At 40.9% G+C, this 17,420-nt stretch overlaps 1 protein-coding gene across 8 annotated transcripts in view; it reads right to left on the minus strand.

Annotated features, from left to right (window-relative positions):
- Positions 1-5,964: 5,964 nt before the first annotated feature.
- Positions 5,965-17,420, minus strand: part of Zc3hc1 (zinc finger C3HC-type containing 1) — a 31,927-nt gene continuing 20,471 nt past the window's right edge. For all 8 annotated transcript variants that reach the window (XM_078040533.1, XM_078040531.1, XM_078040534.1 and 5 more), the window contains 4 exons: positions 16,776-17,019; positions 14,231-14,443; positions 13,426-13,632; positions 5,965-10,292 (listed from right to left, as the gene is read on the minus strand). In XM_078040533.1, the coding sequence (XP_077896659.1) occupies positions 10,224-10,292; positions 13,426-13,632; positions 14,231-14,443; positions 16,776-17,019 (733 nt within the window). In that variant the 3' untranslated portion in view covers positions 5,965-10,223. The remainder of the gene's footprint in view (positions 10,293-13,425; positions 13,633-14,230; positions 14,444-16,775; positions 17,020-17,420) is intronic.

The following is a 17,420-nucleotide window of genomic DNA, read 5'->3' on the forward strand; positions in this document are numbered from 1 at the left end:
ATTGAACCCGGGCCGTACACATGCCAGGCGAGTGCGCTACCGCTTGAGCCACATCCCCAGCCCCTCAAGTCCAAGATTTGAACCCAGGGTACTAATCTAATGCCTGCTTGCTCCACCTGCCAAACCACCTGGCCTAAGGCTGGCACTCTTACCTCTCACAGAATATTGCCTTTTTTCTGCTCTGTCATCCTTACTGTACAACAGGCAGGGGTCTGAACATGGAACCCCAGGACTCTAGGCCTGGCACAGCCACACCCACACCCACTCTGCGATCTTGGCTGCATCTCCCCACTCTGACCTTCGGATTCATTGTGGAACTCAGGGGAGTTAGGTCACATAGTCTTTTCAACTGATTCCAGAGCTATGGCTCTACAGGGCTGGAAAGGCCCCTCCCTCCTCTTATGCACAGCCCCACTGGAAGTGTTTACTCCTGACAATCAAGGGAAGCTTCATGGGCACTGGAGTAGGACGGTGATAAACTCATGACCTGGTGCCACTGACTAATGGAGCAAAGCTGCTTCCCCACTCCATACCTCAGTTTCCCCACTCCATCTAGGGAGATAATGATCTCTCTGTACTCAGTGCTACCATGAGTCAGAGTTAATTAGTATTAGTCACAGACTTTGGAATCCTCATATGCAGAGGGTCACCTGCCAGGTCTAAGCAGCCCTGTGGCCATGATGACACACCACACTGGCCTGTGCCCCTATGAATATATCCTTGAAACTTCATTACTGGTTTGCTTAACTTTGTGAATTGGCCTGGAGGTGACCTGGCCCTGGAGTGACCTAGCCTACAGTGTTGGTGCTGAGAAGGGGGCAAGGATGACATCTTGAGAGGGCTGCATCAGCACTTTCATGTGTGCCGATGGATGCCAATGGCTTATCTTCCCCTGGGTTTCTTTTTTAGCTGACTTTCTAGTGAACATGGTCCTTACCCTTGCCATTCATGCCTCTATATCCTGGATGCAGGGTCGTAACCCCAACCTTCAATTAAGGGAGATTTCCCCCACTTTTCTGGCTCTTCAATAAATATCCAATCTTTCCATATGGATTATCTTAATGCTTTCAATCTCTCTTTCCACCACGGATTAGCCTATGGTTGACACTAGGCAGCTTCAGACTCAGTTTAAGCAGGGCTAGGAAGGAAGACCTATAACAGAAATAAGGACAAAGTAAGAATGATGCAGAAATGAGGATAAATCATTTGAAAAGTCAGTGCTGTATTGCCCAATACTGTTGATGGTGATTGGTATGAAATGGGGAGGTCAGGTTTGTCTTGCCTCTGAAATTTAAGCTAAGAAGTCAGGCATGGAGCACTGGGGGCATCTAGTGGCTCTGGCTGGTACTGCTAGCATTAGTGCTTGGCACTAAAACCCCATACCTGACCTTGAATCTCAAGTAGGCTACAGAGACTTGGGAGATGGCATGATTGTTAAGGGGAGATTTTCTAGCCACTTCATATCTGGTAAGTCATATTTACCTTGAAATGTAACTTCTCTGGCTCTATAAGAGTCTCACGTTTGGTTTCATTCATCCTTTCCCTACCAGAGAAAGTGCAATGTAAGGTTATGGAAGACCAAGACCATGACTACAGGTAGGTGTCAGAGCAGACAATCAGACATGTCAAGAGAAAGAAGGGATGATGATAATGGGCTGAGGTTGTGGCTCAGTGCTTGTCTAGCACATGTGAGGCACTGGGTTCGATCCTTAGCACTACATAAAATAAGTAAAGTTTTGTCTATCTACAACTAAAAATAATGTTAAAAAAAAAAAGAAAGAAGATATGACAAATGATGCTGTCCAAGCCTAAACTGAAGGATTAAGGGAAATAATCTTGTTCCATATATATAACAAGTTAGGCCATTTCTATTTTCCTTATTATGGTAAAGAACATATAAAAAAATTACTATTGTAAGCTGGATGTGGTGGTGCACACCTATAATCCCAGCAGCTCTGGAGGCTCAGGTAGGAGGCCAGCCTGGGCACCTTAGCAAGATCCTGTCTCAAAATAAAATACAAAAGTTTGGGGATGTAACTCAGTGGTAGAGTGCTTGCCTCACATGTAAAGCCCTGGGTTCAATCTCCAATACTGCCCAAAAAAACAAAACAAAACAAAACTAAGATCATCTTTTTTTTTTTTTTTCCTCCAGGCTTTGCACATTCTAGGCAAATGCTCTACCACTGAGTCAGGCACTGAGTACATCCCTAGTCCCCACCTTAGCAGTGTTAACTATATGTGTATTGTGCAACAGATTTCTAGAACCTTTTCATCTTGCAAAACTAAAATTCTTGTGTATAGTAGGCAAAAGATCTACTACCAAGCTACAACCCCAGCCTTTGTATTGTCCTCTTGTCATGGTTGTTTTTCACATATATCACAAAAAGTTGTCCACATTGCTGCATGATCAATTACAATGATCATTTTAATGGTTTGAATTAGATTCCACATACATATTCTGTAATAAACTGTTTTAGATGTTTAGGTTATTTTCAATTTATTATCAGTAACAGTGTGTTAAGATCATCATACATATGCCTTTTCTTCTTTTGAAATATATCCTTGGTCAGGAGGCATTAAGAATAGTGTTAGGAACACAGGCTTTGGAGGAAGATGGCTTGAGTTTGAATCCTGGCCCTCACCTACTGGGTAGGTGACCTTGAGCAAAGTAATTAACTTATGCTTTAACTTCCTCATTTGTAAAAAAGGACTAGTAATTGTACCCACCTCTTAGGATTACTACCAGGCTGCAGGGCATGGTGGTGAATGCCTGTACTCCTACAAACTTGGGAGGTTAAGGCAGAAGGGTCACCAATTCCAGGTCAGTCTCAGTAATGTAACAAGGCCCTGAGAAGCTTAGTGAGACCTTCTCAAAATAAAAAATAAAAAGATCCTGGAATGTAGCTTAGTGGTAGCGCACCCCTGGATTCAATCTCCAGTACCTCAACAAGAAATAAAAATAAATAAACAAGGGCTGGGATTGTGGCTTAGTGGTAGAGCACTTGCCTAGCATGTGTGAGACACTGGGTTTGATCCTCAGCACCACATAAAATAAATAAAACAAAGGTATTGTTATTGTGTCCATGTACAACTTAAAATTTTTTTTTTCAATAAACAAAATTTTATTTTGAGGCAGGGGTCTTGCTAAGTTGTTCAGGCTAGCTTCAAAATTATCTACCTCCAGAGTAGCTGGGATTACAGGCATGTGCCTCTGTATCTGGCTTGGAGGTGAATCTTGGATCCCTTCTAGGCCTCTCATTTTAGGCTCCTATTTCCATATCCTTGAGGACTTTGCTGACCTGCCATGGGAAATAGTCAGTTTTCCTCTATCCGCCTTCTGGGATATCAGTAGCTAGCAGATAGAGTACAGGAGGCTGACAAGTATATTCTTAGAATGATTTGAATCTTCAATAAAAGACTAAATTTCCAAAGGTCCAGAGGCCTTTATATAGTCCCTTTTCTTTTTACCAGCCTCAGCTACACAACAGTCAATTCAACCAGAGGCACTGTGGATAGAAAGTAGAAATCGCGGGCTGGGGATGTGGCTCAAGCGATAGCGCGCTGGCCTGGCATGTGTGCGGCCCGGGTTCGATCCTCAGCACCACATACAAACAAAGATGTTGTGTCTGCCGATAACTAAAAAATACAATATTAAAAAAAAAGAGAAGTTATTAGGGATGGGGTTGTAGTCAGTGGTGGAGCACATGCCCCTCAAGTATGAGGCACTGGGTTTGATCTTTCATACCACATAAATATAAATGAAATAAAATTATTTAAAAAAAAGTAGAAATCGCTACAATTGTAGCCATGGAGCAATGAGAGAAAAGAGAACATGGCTAAAGATGGAATGAATGGTCTCTCATTAAAGGGCTCAAGTGTAATACTCTTTTCTGAGAGCATGGGTCAACTGACCTAGATGACAGCTATAAAAAGCCAAAGAAAACTGAGAATAGGAATATAACTAAAAATAGAAAGGCAAACTGGAGGAGGAAGCATCTGCACTTTTGTTGTTGGTCAAGCTGCACATGCAGCTCTTAGTGCCTAAGAAGGGATAGGGTGGAAGGGATAGAAAGCTGGTTTGGAGGCAGCCATAACTGATCTGAGTGTAATGAGTTCACAAGGAAGTCCCCCTAAAGCCCCCCCACCCAAATGCCCCACTTGCAAAGTCTATTTATTAAACATCTAAAAAGAGCCAAGATGCTTACATCCCATGAGTGGTTGTAAGGTATTTCTATTGTAAGAGGAAGAATTCAACTTTGAGCTTGGGAAAGGAAAGTCAGAATCATAGTGCTTGAAGATCATCCCAGCTGTACTGTAACAGAAAGAACATGAGACTGGAAAGAGCAAGTGAAGTGCAGCTCTGCCATATTCTAGCTATGGCAGAGCTAGTTATTAAATATGAGATTCAGTCTTCCTCTCTAAAAAAAAAAAGTTGATTTGGATGAGAATTCCAACTTTTGTTGGAATTCTAGAGGCTTAGTGAAAAAAAAATGAAAGAAGATTCTGAAGACTGGGATAACTGGGTAAAGAGGGGGGGCTCTAAATAACCTTGAATATCAGGGGGTCTTCAAGATACCTTATCACTGAGACCATGCTGCAAAAGAAGGTGCTGGTCTGGGAGGCAAAGAGGAAGGTTTTGAAATTTTTGTTTACTAGGAGGGAACAAATTAACCCAGATTACACAGTATCCCATAATGTACTTATTGTAGGTAATACAAGTTAGCTACATTTCTTAACAGGTTGACTTACAACACCTTTGTAGAAAATTAAAGTCTTGGTTTTCGTTGCTATAACAAAATTCTGTAGACTGGGTATGTCATATGCAGACTGGTTACTTCATAAAGAAAAGAGGTTTATTATTTGGGAGGCTGAGGCAGGAGGATCACAAGTTCAGGAGCAGCCTGGGCAACTTGGTGAGACTGACACTGTTTCAAAATAAAATAAAAATAGGGGTGGGAGATGTAACTTAGAGGTTGAACATCTGCATAGCATTTCAAGGCCCTAAATTCAATCCCAGGACTGCAAATAAATAAACAAACAAATAAGTAAATAAAAGTTTATTGAGTTCTTAGTTCTGGAGGTCTGAGGACACAGCACAGCATTAAATTCCCATGAGGGGGCTCATGGTGGATAGCATTACATGGAGGGGTCATGTGGAAGAGACACACATTGGAAGAGGAAGCAAGAAAGAAGCAAGGAATGGGCTGGGGGTGTGGCTCAAGCGGTAGCGCGCTCGCCTGGCATGTGTGCGGCCCGGGTTCGATCCTCAGCATCACATACAAACAAAGATGTTGTGTCAGCCGAAAACTAAAAAATAAATAAAATAAAAAAAAAAGAAAGAAGCAAGGAAGCCAAACTTATATCATAACCACTCATTCTTGCAGTAACCTAGCCAGTCCCAGGACAGTGTGAACTCACTCCTGTGAGGAAAGCATTAATTCCTCTTAATAGACCCAAATACCTCTCAAAGGTACCACCTGCCAATACTTCCACATTGGGGACCAAGACAGGCTGGCTTTAAGAAAACAATGTTGAGAGCTTCACTCTGCACAGCCCTATAGATGATGAGCCTTTGGACTGATGTTCCTTGTTTGTTGTTTTTGGTACAAGGGATTGATCCCAGAGATACTCAACCACTGAGCCACATCCCCAGCCTTTTTTAAAATTTGATTTAGAGATAGTCTCATTGAGTTACTTAGGACCTCAGTAAGTTGCTTAGGCTGGCTTTGAGCTCACGATCTTCTCACCTCAGCCTCCTGAGCAGCTGGAATTACAGACGTGCGCCACTGCCTAGCATGTTCCTTGATTTCAACACATCAAATCATTCTCCCTGAACTGCAGAAAAGCATTTCAGATATACTGAATTTAACAGATTAAAAGTAAAACAACTATCTTCCCTTCCCACCTAGTTCTCTATCTTGATTGGTTAGGCCACAACTTGAATATCACCTTTGATTTTTCTCCTTTTCCTTATACGCACACCAATCATGTTGGAGGCACTTCTGACATTTCTATCAAATCATGTTCTACTACCATTACCGGGTCACTGCCTACACACCTCCCTTAATCCTTCCTGACTCCCCTAATGCAAGATATTCAGAGGGACCAGAATTAGCTTTCGAAGAACGAATGTCATTCCTCTGCTCAAAAATTCCTCAAGATCTTCTTTCCCTACAGAACCAAGTCCAAACTTCCTTGTATAACATACAAGAGTTCAAACTGGTCCAACTACCATTCTCTGCCTCTTTCCTCTATTCAGCCCAAGTCTCTAGTCATTAGCAGAACACCTGCAGTTTCTGGAATATGTCCTACACTCTGCTTATTTGCTCAGTGTTCCTTCAACCTCTAATGTCCTTTTTTTATTGAATGTCCACCATTTGCCACAGGTATTGTTCTACATGTTGAGATTAAAACTATGATAGACAAGGTTCCTGTTCTCATGGAGCCTCCATTTCTCACTACACTCTCAGGTGCAGTTCAAATCTACTTTCACTGAAATTCTCTGCAATTCCATAATGAACATTAACTCCCTTGACTTTTATACTTCTAGAGTATTTGGCACAGTTTGTCTTGTGTGACATCTGTATATCCAAACAACATTTTTATCTTCTGGCCCAGACTATAAACTTCGAAGATAGAAACTAGGTAGTCATTCATTTATGATGGCTCCCATGGTGCCTCACACACACAGGAGACCCAATGTTTCTTTTTCTTTCTTTCTTTCTTTTTTTTTTTTAAAGAGAGAGGGGGAGAGAGAGAGAGAGAGAGAGAGAGAGAGAGAGAGAGAGAGAGAGAGAGAGAGAGAGAGAGAAAGAGAGAATTTTTTAATATTTATTTTTTTTTTAGTTTTCAGCGGACACAACATCTTTATTTGTATGTGGTGCTGAGGATCGAACCCAGGCCGCCCGCATGCCAGGCGAGCGTGCTACCGCTTGAGCCACATCCCCAGCCCCCCAATGTTTCTTAAATTACAGCAAATCTCAGTCGGCTTCCATTTATGATAAAAAATAAACACAAAAACGTGAAGTTTTGCCTATTTTAAAGAAATGTAAGTACTTTTTGGAGGGAGTATAAATTAAAAATTTACAGTGGAAAGACTTAAAAACTACTCACACGAATAAAGCCTGAATCTAAGATTTAAAGTCCACATGGCTACCTTATATTAATGATTCTATACCACTCCTTAAGAACAATTATTACCTAGAAGTCACACATTGTGGCACATGATTTTAATCCTAGCTACCTGGGAGGCTGAGGCAGGAGGATTGCAAGTCCAAGGGCAACTTAGTGAGACCCTGTATCCAAAATGATATAAAAAGGCTGGGTATGTAGCTCAATGGTAGAGTCCTTGCTTAGCATGCATGAGGCTCTGGTTTAATCCCCAGTATTAAAAAAGAAAAGAAAAGGTACTATGATCTACAGGCTCAGAACTTCTTGAGTGGATTTCTAATTCACATAGTCATCAGCCAGCAAATGATTTCCCATCCTGCACCAGAATTCTAATTTCTATAAACATCAGAACACTGCCTATTAGTCTCTAAGGAGGACCATGCAGACCAACAATGAACAGTCAAGCCATTTACCAATGTCAAAGGCAAGAAGAACATTAGAAAAATAACCTGTCAGCCTCTACCTGACCTCCTCCAGTGGAAAAAGTTTGATTAGGAGACAGATCAACAACTGTTTACCATTTTAAAAATTAGAATTAGAAATGATGAATTTGTAGCTCAGTGGTAGAGTACTTACCTAGCACATCTGAGGCACTGGGTTTGATCCTCAGCACCACATAAAAATAAGTTAAAGAAAGAGGCGTGAGTCATATATGTAAGAAATAAAATAAAAAAAAAGAGGTGGGAGATTTAAAAAAAAAGAAATGATGAATTTTTTTTTTTTTGAGAATTTTTTTTTAATTTTTTTTTTTTTTTTTAGTTCTCGGCGGACACAACATCTTTGTTGGTATGTGGTGCTGAGGATCGAACCCGGGCCGCACGCATGCCAGGCGAACGCGCTACCGCTTGAGCCACATCTCCAGCCCCAAAATGATGAATTTAAAATCTGATAATATAAGGAGTTAAAGTCTAAAGAGAATTATACAATACACAATCCTGATTTGGACAAATCAGATATATAAAGAACATGTTTAGAAAAAATAAGTCTTTTTTTTTTTTTGATAGTGCTGGGGATTGAACCCAGGGCTTTGTGCATGCAAGGCAAGTACTCTACCAACTGAGCTATAGCCATAGCCCAAGAACTTTCTTTTGGTGCTGGGAATTGAACTCAAAGAGTTTCATACTTACTAGGCAGGTGCTCTGTCACTGAGCTCTACAACTCAGCCTCACAATTAGGAATTTTGAATATAGATTGGTATTACATGATAGTCATGGATAATTAATTTTTGTGTGGTACTGGGGAAACTCCAGGGGTGCTTTAATACTGAGCTACATGCCTAGTCCTTTTTATTTTTTTTTTTAAATTTGAAACAGGGTCTTTTTAAATTCCTGGGGCTGGCCTTGAACTTGTGATCCTTCTTTCCTTAGTCTCTCAAATCGCTGGGATTACAGGAATGTACCACTGCAACCAGCTCCCAGGGATTATTAATTTTTGTTTGGTGTAATTTGTAAGGGGAAAGGTGTATTTTTTTAGAGAGATAAGCCAAAGTATAGTATGGATAAAATATCAATGTTATTTTCTTTAAATCACTTTAGTTTATAAAAATAAAGATATAAACCAGATGTGGTGACACATGCCTGTAACCCCAACCACTTAAGAAGCTCAGGTAGGAGGATTTTGAGTCTGAGGCCAGCCAGGGCAACTTGGTGAGATTCTGTCTCAAAAAATTAAAAGGGTTGGGGACATGGATCAGAGGGAGAGTGTTCCTAGGTTCAATCCCCAGTAACTATGAAAAAAAAAAAAAAAAAAAAAAAGGCCAAGCATGGTGGCACACGCCTATAAACCTGACACCTGACTCAGGTGGCTGAGGCAGAAGAATCACAGGTTAAAGGCCAGCCTCAAGAAACGTAGCAAAGCCCTAAACAACTCAACAAGTCCCTGCCTCAAAATAAAAAAGGGCTGAGGATGTGGCTTAGGGGTTGAGCACCCCTGAGTTTAATCCCTAGCAAGCCCTCCCCCCACCCCCCAAAAAAAGGTGAGCCATAAAATAAATCAACGATACTAAAGTATAACATATCAGAGAATTCTTTCCAGCCTCTAATAGCTTATGGTCACTTTATCAGCAGGCAGCTGTATTTAGATGGGTCAGGTTCAGGCCACTCTTCCCTACTACAGAGACTGATGAGCCTCACAAGCAGGGAAAAAGGCTTGGGGTGCCCAGTCGGGGAACCAGGCACTAGACAGCACATGAGGGGCCTCTTCTGGGTATTTTTTCCTAGCCTCCTTCCATTCTCTTACTCTGTTAACATCAAAGTGAGGAGAAAATAAGCTTACCTTACACTGCATCACACCAGGAGTCCTGGTAACAGAATGAAACCACCTTGCTTCCAGTTTAAAAAAAGACTATACCTCTTTGACTGGAATTACAAATAAATTTCAGGTTTTGTATCCACTCTGAAAACCCAGTTTGACTCTATTTTTGGGAGGGAGGGAAGGCAGTACTTGGGACTGAACCCAGTGATGCTCTAATGCAGAGCTATGTCCCTTGGCCTTTTTATTTTGACACAGGTTCTAAGCTGTGGAGAATCTTGCTAAGTTGCCCAGGCTGGCCTTGAACTTGCAATCTTCCTGCCTCAGTTTCCTTGTGTAAAGGTGTGGGCCACCATGCCCAGACCACAGTTTAACTCTTGATAATATAACCTAAGCTTTTTCCAGCCTACCAGGCAAGGGAGAAAACAATCTCGAGCATCGAAGCATCTTGGCAAATACTTTAATAACACACACTGTCAAATCCTGGGATATACAGTCCTTGAAACACTGCCCACACTAAAGCTGCTGAAATGCATGTTCCTGGGTCTTCCATCTAGTTTTGTAGCCACACAGTCCTTTAATAGAACTGGGTTTGCTCATCCTGTCCACATCCCCACAGGGAAATGGGTCTCCTGTTAAACATGCAGATTGTTGACGCTCACTACCTCTGCAATGGCAGGGGCTCTTTATGATTAAACCAGAATGGAGAAAAACAGTATCAGCTGACCCAAAGAAAATTCAGGTTTTATTTTTCAAAAAGTCACTCTCATTTCAGTTTTCTCCAGGAACAGGGTAGAGTAGCTTCAGGATGAGCATAAAGATTCCCACTGTCGGAATATTCGGAATACTTTTCTTGATTTTTCAGAGAGATTCTATTGGTAGAAAAAGATTATTATTAGAATTAAATTCTTTTATAGAGACAAATAACAAATAATACATAACAGTTTTATCTAACTAGACAACACAAAGCTTAAGGGGGCTGGGGTGAATGAGTTTGATGTTGGAAAAAAAGTTTACACTAGGGCTGGGGATGTGGCTCAAGTGATAGCGCGCTCGCCTGGCATGCGTGCGGCCTGGGTTCAATCCTCAGCATTACATACAAAAAAGATGTTGTGTCCGCCGAAAACTGAAAAATAAATATTAAAATTCTCAAAAAAAAAAAAAAAAAAAGATGTCCACTTCTCTCCCGTTAAAAAAAAAAAAAAAAAGTTTACATTTTTTTTTTTTAGACTCTACAGTATCAGAATCTATAAATTTCTCCTACAATGATCAAAATATATCTAGGACTGAATACAAACCCATTTTATAATATGCTATAATGTACAGTTAAGATTAAATGAAATCAAGAAGCCTTTGTTCTACTGTCAGACTGCTTTTAACAAACTGAGGCAACAAACATGGTTCATCATCTTTTCTAAGTGTCTAATCTTTCTATGTGATGATGACACTTCGGACCTACCATTAATAGAGAACACATTCATTTTGCATTTTTAAAAAAATCCATGATGTTCAAATGACCCAAGTTCATTATTTCTTGTGAACAGGATTCAAATTTACCTGGAACCTACCTACTTGGGATTAACAGTATAATCCAAGGCCAAGAAATAAACGTTGAATAACCCCTAAGAGTCTAAACTATGACCTTGACTTTCTCAGCTTCATTTTTAGCCAGCAGAGCTAAAAATAGGAAGACTCTCACTGCCACTAGATCATACCTATCAAGTGCTCTGAGATTCTGAGAAATAGTGTTACAGGAGACAAAGCAATTCATTAGAAGATAAAAGTTCTCGGTAAATCAGAACACTTGGTTCTCTCTGTCTTTGAGATAATAAAGAGCAGATATTTCACACAGCAAGAACTTCAGTAAGAGAACAAAGAATATTTAGTAAGATAAGCCATAAAATAACCTCCAGTTTCTCATATAAGATGGCATTTCTACTGTTTTCCTTTCCTCTTTGTGGGATGAAATTTTCAATAAAACGAGGAGCCAGGAGAAAAAGTTTGAGCTCTGACTCAAGGAATTAAGGGAATTTAGTTTAGTAAAAAACTGAAAGATGGGGCTGGGGATGTGGCTCAAGCGGTAGCACGCTCGCCTGGCATGTGTGCGGCCCGGGTTCGATCCTCAGCACCACATACAAACAAAGATGTTGTGTCCGCCGAAAACTAAAAAAAAAAAAATAAACATTAAAAATTCTCTCTCTCTCTCCCTCTCTCTTTTTTTTTTTTAATTTTTTTTTTTTTTTTTTAGTTCTCAACATCTTTGTTGGTATGTGGTGTTGAGGATCGAACCCGGGCCGCACGCATGCCAGGCGAGAGCGCTACCACTTGAGCCACATCCCCAGCACCTCTCACTCTCTCTTTAAAAAAAAAACAAAAAAAAACTGAAAGAAACAAAGTTGAAAAAAAAAATAGTATAAACTTTTTCCAACATCAAGCTCCTTCACCATAGCCCCATCAAGCTTTGTTTCACCCAGTCATAGCAGCTGGTGGGAAGATTAAAAGACATGCTACTAAAAAGAATTCTAAGAGCCCCAGAATCCAGGGCCAATTATGAGGCCAACGTTTTCTACAAACGAATGAAAAACCTAACCCTGTGTGGTTTCTTTTTGGTATAACAGTAACAGAGGGAACTGTTAGTAAAACTGCCAAAATATTACTTCCTAAAGGTCTAGGTAGAGAGAACTTATGTGCAAATATAGATTTAATAACTCCAAATTGAATAGTTGGGCAAATATTTTTCTTTAAATAGCTTTACACAATTCCAAAAGTTTTTATTTTTTTATTTTTTATTTTTTTATTTTTATTTTTTAAAGAGAGAGTGAGAGAGAGGGACAGAGAGAGAGAGAGAGAGAGAATTTTAACATTTATTTATTTTTTCTTAGTTCTCGGCGGACACAACATCTTTGTTGGTATATGGTGCTGCTGAGGATCGAACCCGGGCCGCACGCATGCTAGGCGAGCGCGCTACCGCTTGAGCCACCTCCCCAGCCCCTCCAAAAGTTTTTAAATTGAAGAGAAGTGATTTTTTTTTTCCTGCAAAAACTTGGACACATTCATCTACATATTTTCTAAAGGCACTAATATACATTGTTCATTGCTGGGCTTTAAGCATCAGTACAAACTGGGAGTGGCAGCATACTCCCATAATTCCAGCAACTTGGGAGCCAGACTCAGCAGCTTAATGAGACCTGGTCTTAAAAAGAAAAAAGTAAAAATAAAAAGTGCTGGGGATGTAGCTCAATGACAGAGTGCCCCTGGGTTCGATCTCTAGTACCAAAAAAAGCATCAGTGCAGCTCCTTCCAGTGGCTTCCTAAGACCCTACAAAACCATGAATTTGGGAACACTGGCTGGCAGGTATTACTTTGCTTTGACCTTGGAGGGTGTAGAGATCAGTAACTTTTAGGTGAATATGAAAGTAAGTCCGCAAAGGGAAACAAAACAAAATAGTTCTTAACACTCCATTAGGGAATCATGGTGGACACTAAGGACACACATCACTCTCATTCTTGACGATGGCTTTGCATGTACCCACATTTGTTAACCACAGTAGCCATGACTGTGATGGCTAATGATGGTCCAACGCACATGCCTGACTGATACAGGGAGTAAAGAAACTGGCTTGGTGTCAGAGCACAGATCCAAAGGCTAAGTTATTGGGCCAGGCTCCAAAGGTAAGTGACAGCAACTGATGGAGAAAGCAGCTGCGTTGCAACATGAGGCCACAGCAGCTGCCTATTCATCTATTTCTGTTTCTGTATTATTTTTCCACTTTGAGTCATTTTATTTGAGAGAACAAAGAACTTAACAGAATTTGATGGAATGCCATATACTAAGCCGCAGAAAGACTGACCACTTCCATGCCTTTCTTTTAGGATAAATCAGAATAAGTCTACAAGACTTAGGAAAGCTGAAGGCAGGCAGGGTGCTAATTATAGGACTAACTGCTGCTGCTTATCCCATAAAGAGCAAGTGCTACATACAAGCAGGGCAATAGCTTATCTCACCATGGAGTCTGTTTCAGCTGGCTGATTAGACTGTTTGTGGGCCAACAGGATGGTCAGCACTGTCTTCCAGCCCGGCTCTGCTGGGGTGCTGGCATCAAGCTCTGTTCCATCATTCTCCCTAGATTCTTTGCCTAGTGTGATATTCACCCAAGGGCACCAGTCTCTGTGCTGAGAGGTGGGATCAAAGAAGCTCCGGGAAGATGTGTCCTGAGGGAGGAGGAAGAGAGAGTGTTAATGAAGGGCAGATGCTATGTCTCTTCAGGGAGGAATATTATTATAGGCATATTGTTAGTCATAAAGTCCAAAATCTCATAATTGTCCTCACTTCTAGTTTTAATGCTTTTAAATTCTGTCTTTTTATTTTCCTTTCAGTCCTTTTTTTTAATATTTATTTTTTAGTTGTAGTTGGTCACAATATCTATTTATTTTTATGTGGTGCTGAGGATCAAACCCAGGGCCTCACACGTGCTAAGCGAGTGCTCTACTGCTGAGCCACAACCCCAGCCCATTCCTTTCAGTCCTTTTATGTTAAAACAAACTACCTTATCAGCTTTGTCCCCCTACCTCACTGCTGTACTATTAGCCTCAAATATTTATTACCTCTCCAGAATCTACCCAAAGGAACAAATGACAAAACCCTTCAATCTTTTCCCTTTGGTCACCTATTTCATCTTTAACCCTATTCACGCAGTCTACCTTTAGCCAGAGGACCCGGGGTGATTCACGCTTGTGTCTCAGTGCTGCGTGGTGAGAGCACAGACTGCTGTATGTGCTCAGTGATGGCTACATGAGAAGGTGGACTCACTGAGCTACTGGAAGAGCAGAGGCGAGCTCGTTTGGCTTTCCGGAGGGGACTGGAGGGTACTTCCAGGCCAGCAGAGTCTCCTGTTCCCATGCTTCGAGTCACTGGCCGGGTTCTGGTGGTGGGGCTGGCTGCCTCCGGCTCAGGCCGATCAACAGGACTAGAAGAATCCCAGCTCCGGGTTCGGGAGACAATGGGACTTGGGCTCTTTTCAACCTGAAGAGGAAATAAAGGAAAGTCCATGCATCACGTTGATGACTATGGCCAGAAGTATTTCTTAAAACATATGAAATCAAGTATTTTATAGTTTAAATTATAAATATATTAGGTTTCAGAGAAAATCTTTAATTGGTACATTGAAAATAATTTAGTCTCCAGGATATATAAAGAACTCAAAAAACTTAACACCAAAAAAACAAACAACCCAATTAATAAATGTGCTAAGGAGCTAAACAGACACTTCTCAGAAGATGTACATCCAATCAACAAATATATGAAAAAATGTTCAACATCTCTAGTAATTACAGAAATGCAAATCAAAACTACTTAAAACTAAGATTTCACTTCACGCCAGTCAGAATGGCAGTTATCAATAATACAAATAACAATAAGTGTTGGTGAGGATGTAGGGGAAAAGGTACACTCATATATTGCCGGTGGGACTGCAAATTGGTACAACCACTCTGGAAAGCAAGTCTTTCAGAAAACTTGGAATGGAACCACTATTTGACCCACTCCTCATATATACACAAAGGACTTAAAATCAGCATATAGCTAAATTGTGGAAGCAACCTAGATGCGCTTTAAGAGATGAATGGATAAATGAACTGTGATACACACACACATACACACTAAAATATTACTCAGCATTTGCAAGTAAACGAATGGAGTTGGGGAATATCATGCTAAGTGAAGTAAGCCAATACCAAAAATCTAAAGGGAATGTTCTGTCTGATAAGTGGATGCTGATCCATAATGGGCGAGGGCATGGGAAAAATGGAGGAACTCTGATTGGGCAAAGGGGATGAAGGGAGCAGAGGGTATGGGGGTAGGAAAGATGGTGGAAGGTGATGGACCTTACCCTAGGCACATGTATGACTGGTGTGAAGCTACATTGTGTACAATCAGAGAAATGAACAGTTGTGCTGCAATTGTTTACAATGAATCAAAATGCATTCTTCTGTCATATGTACCTAATTAAAATAAATACATTAAAAAAAAAGAAAGAAAATAATTTAGGCTGTCTGTGGTTACATATGACTATAATCCCAGTGATATGGGAAACTGAGGCAGGAGGATTCCAAGTTTGAGGCCAGCCTTAGCAACATAGCAAGGCACTAAGCAATTGAGACCCTGTCTCAAAAAAAGGAGGGAGTGTAGGGTGGGGGATGTAGCTCAGTGGTAAAGAGTCCCTGGGTTCAATTCCCCAGTACAAATAAAACAAAACATTTCTAAAAAATTATTTGGAGGGCTGGGATTGTGGCTCAGCGGTAGAGCGCTCGCCTAGTACGGGCAGGACCTGGGTTCGAGTCTCAACACCACATAAAAATAAAGGCATTGTGTTGTGTCTATCTACACCTAAAAATAAATATATATAAAAAATTATTTTGAGCAGCGTGCAGTGACACAAGCCTACAATTCAGTGACTTGGGAAGCAGAGGCAGGAGAATCACAAATTCCAGGTCAGCTTCAGCAACTCAGTCAAATCCTGTCTCAAACAAAACAAAACAGAAGGCAATGTGGCTCCACAGTAGAGTGCTCCTAGATTCAATTTCTGGAACTACAAATAAATGAATAAAAATTTAGTTTCTGCCAGACACAGCAGTGCATTCCTGTAATCCCAGGTATTTAGGTAGCTGAGGCAGGAGGATTGTAAATTAAAGGCCAGCCTCAGCAACTTAGCAAGTCCCTGTCTCAAAATTTACAAAAAGGGGCTGGGCTTGTGGCTCAGTGGTAGAACGCTTGCCTAGCATGTTTGAGGCACTGGGTTCGATTCTCAGCACCACATATAAATAAATAAAGGACCATTGACAACTAAAAAATATTTTTAAAAAAATTTACAAAAGGGCTAGGAATAAAGCTCAATGGGTACTTACCACCCTGGATTCAATCCCCAATACCACCCCCCCAAAAAAAAAAAAAAAAAAAATTCTTTTAGTTTTTGAATTGCCTACATAAGTACACTCTTCTAAGAATACTATATTTCTTTATTGAATTTCTATAACAAATTTAGCGGGCTGGGGATGTGGCTCAAGCGGTAGCGCGCTCGCTTGGCATGCGTGCGGCCTGAGTTCGATCCTCAGCACCACATACCAACAAAGATGTTGTGTCCGCCAATAACTAAAAAATAAATATTAAAAAAAAAAAATTAAAAAAAAAAAAAAAAAAAACAAATTTAGCTTCTCAATTGATGAACAGAAAAATGACATAATACTCTGATCAATATGGCCAGAAGTGAAACCTACCCACCAATTTTCCACTTTCTACCACCAACACTTTTGGCAACAATGTCTTTCAAATGTCCACCTCACACAAGTTAAGTCAATACCTGCTCTGAGCCTGGGGAAAATGTGGCATCCTGGCTCCTGGTCATCATCCTCCGAGGCGATTCAGGCACCAGAGGGAAGCGCTCTGGACGACCTTCAGGGCCTGGGACTGGAGAGTTGGTTGGGCCAAAGGATGTATCCAGGTCAGTCATGGATGATTCGATCTGCTGGAAGCCCCAGAGCCCCACCTTCCTCATACACTGTGAACATGTTATCAGGGAGAGCTGCATGGGTTCCAAAGCAGAACTAGGAAGAAATGGAAAACAAGCTGGGTCTTTCTGAAGGATAACACTTCTATGTGACCAAGTGTAATGTGAGTATGGTTCATCTCAACAAAAAAATCTCAGTGGTTCAGGGAACTGGAAACCATGTCCTTACATCCTCTGATCTGAGGACAGTCATCTTCCTATGTCTCTCCATCACCTCTTACATTATTTCTCGTAGAAAGGTCTGCGGGTCTTGGTGTGCTCTCTATGGCAAGGCTATGTAGGAAGTACATTTTATAAAATTTTCCTGTCCCTCTTTAAACTCTTTCCTAATCTACCAAAGAAAGCATATCAAAGGTAAATCAAACCAGGCATGGTGGTGCATGCCAGCAATCCTAGCAATCTGGGAGGCTGAGGCAGGAGGATTGCAAGTTTCAGCCA

Source organism: Ictidomys tridecemlineatus, chromosome 2 (genome assembly GCF_052094955.1).
Source record: "Ictidomys tridecemlineatus isolate mIctTri1 chromosome 2, mIctTri1.hap1, whole genome shotgun sequence".
NCBI classification, from domain to species: Eukaryota; Metazoa; Chordata; class Mammalia; order Rodentia; family Sciuridae; genus Ictidomys; species Ictidomys tridecemlineatus.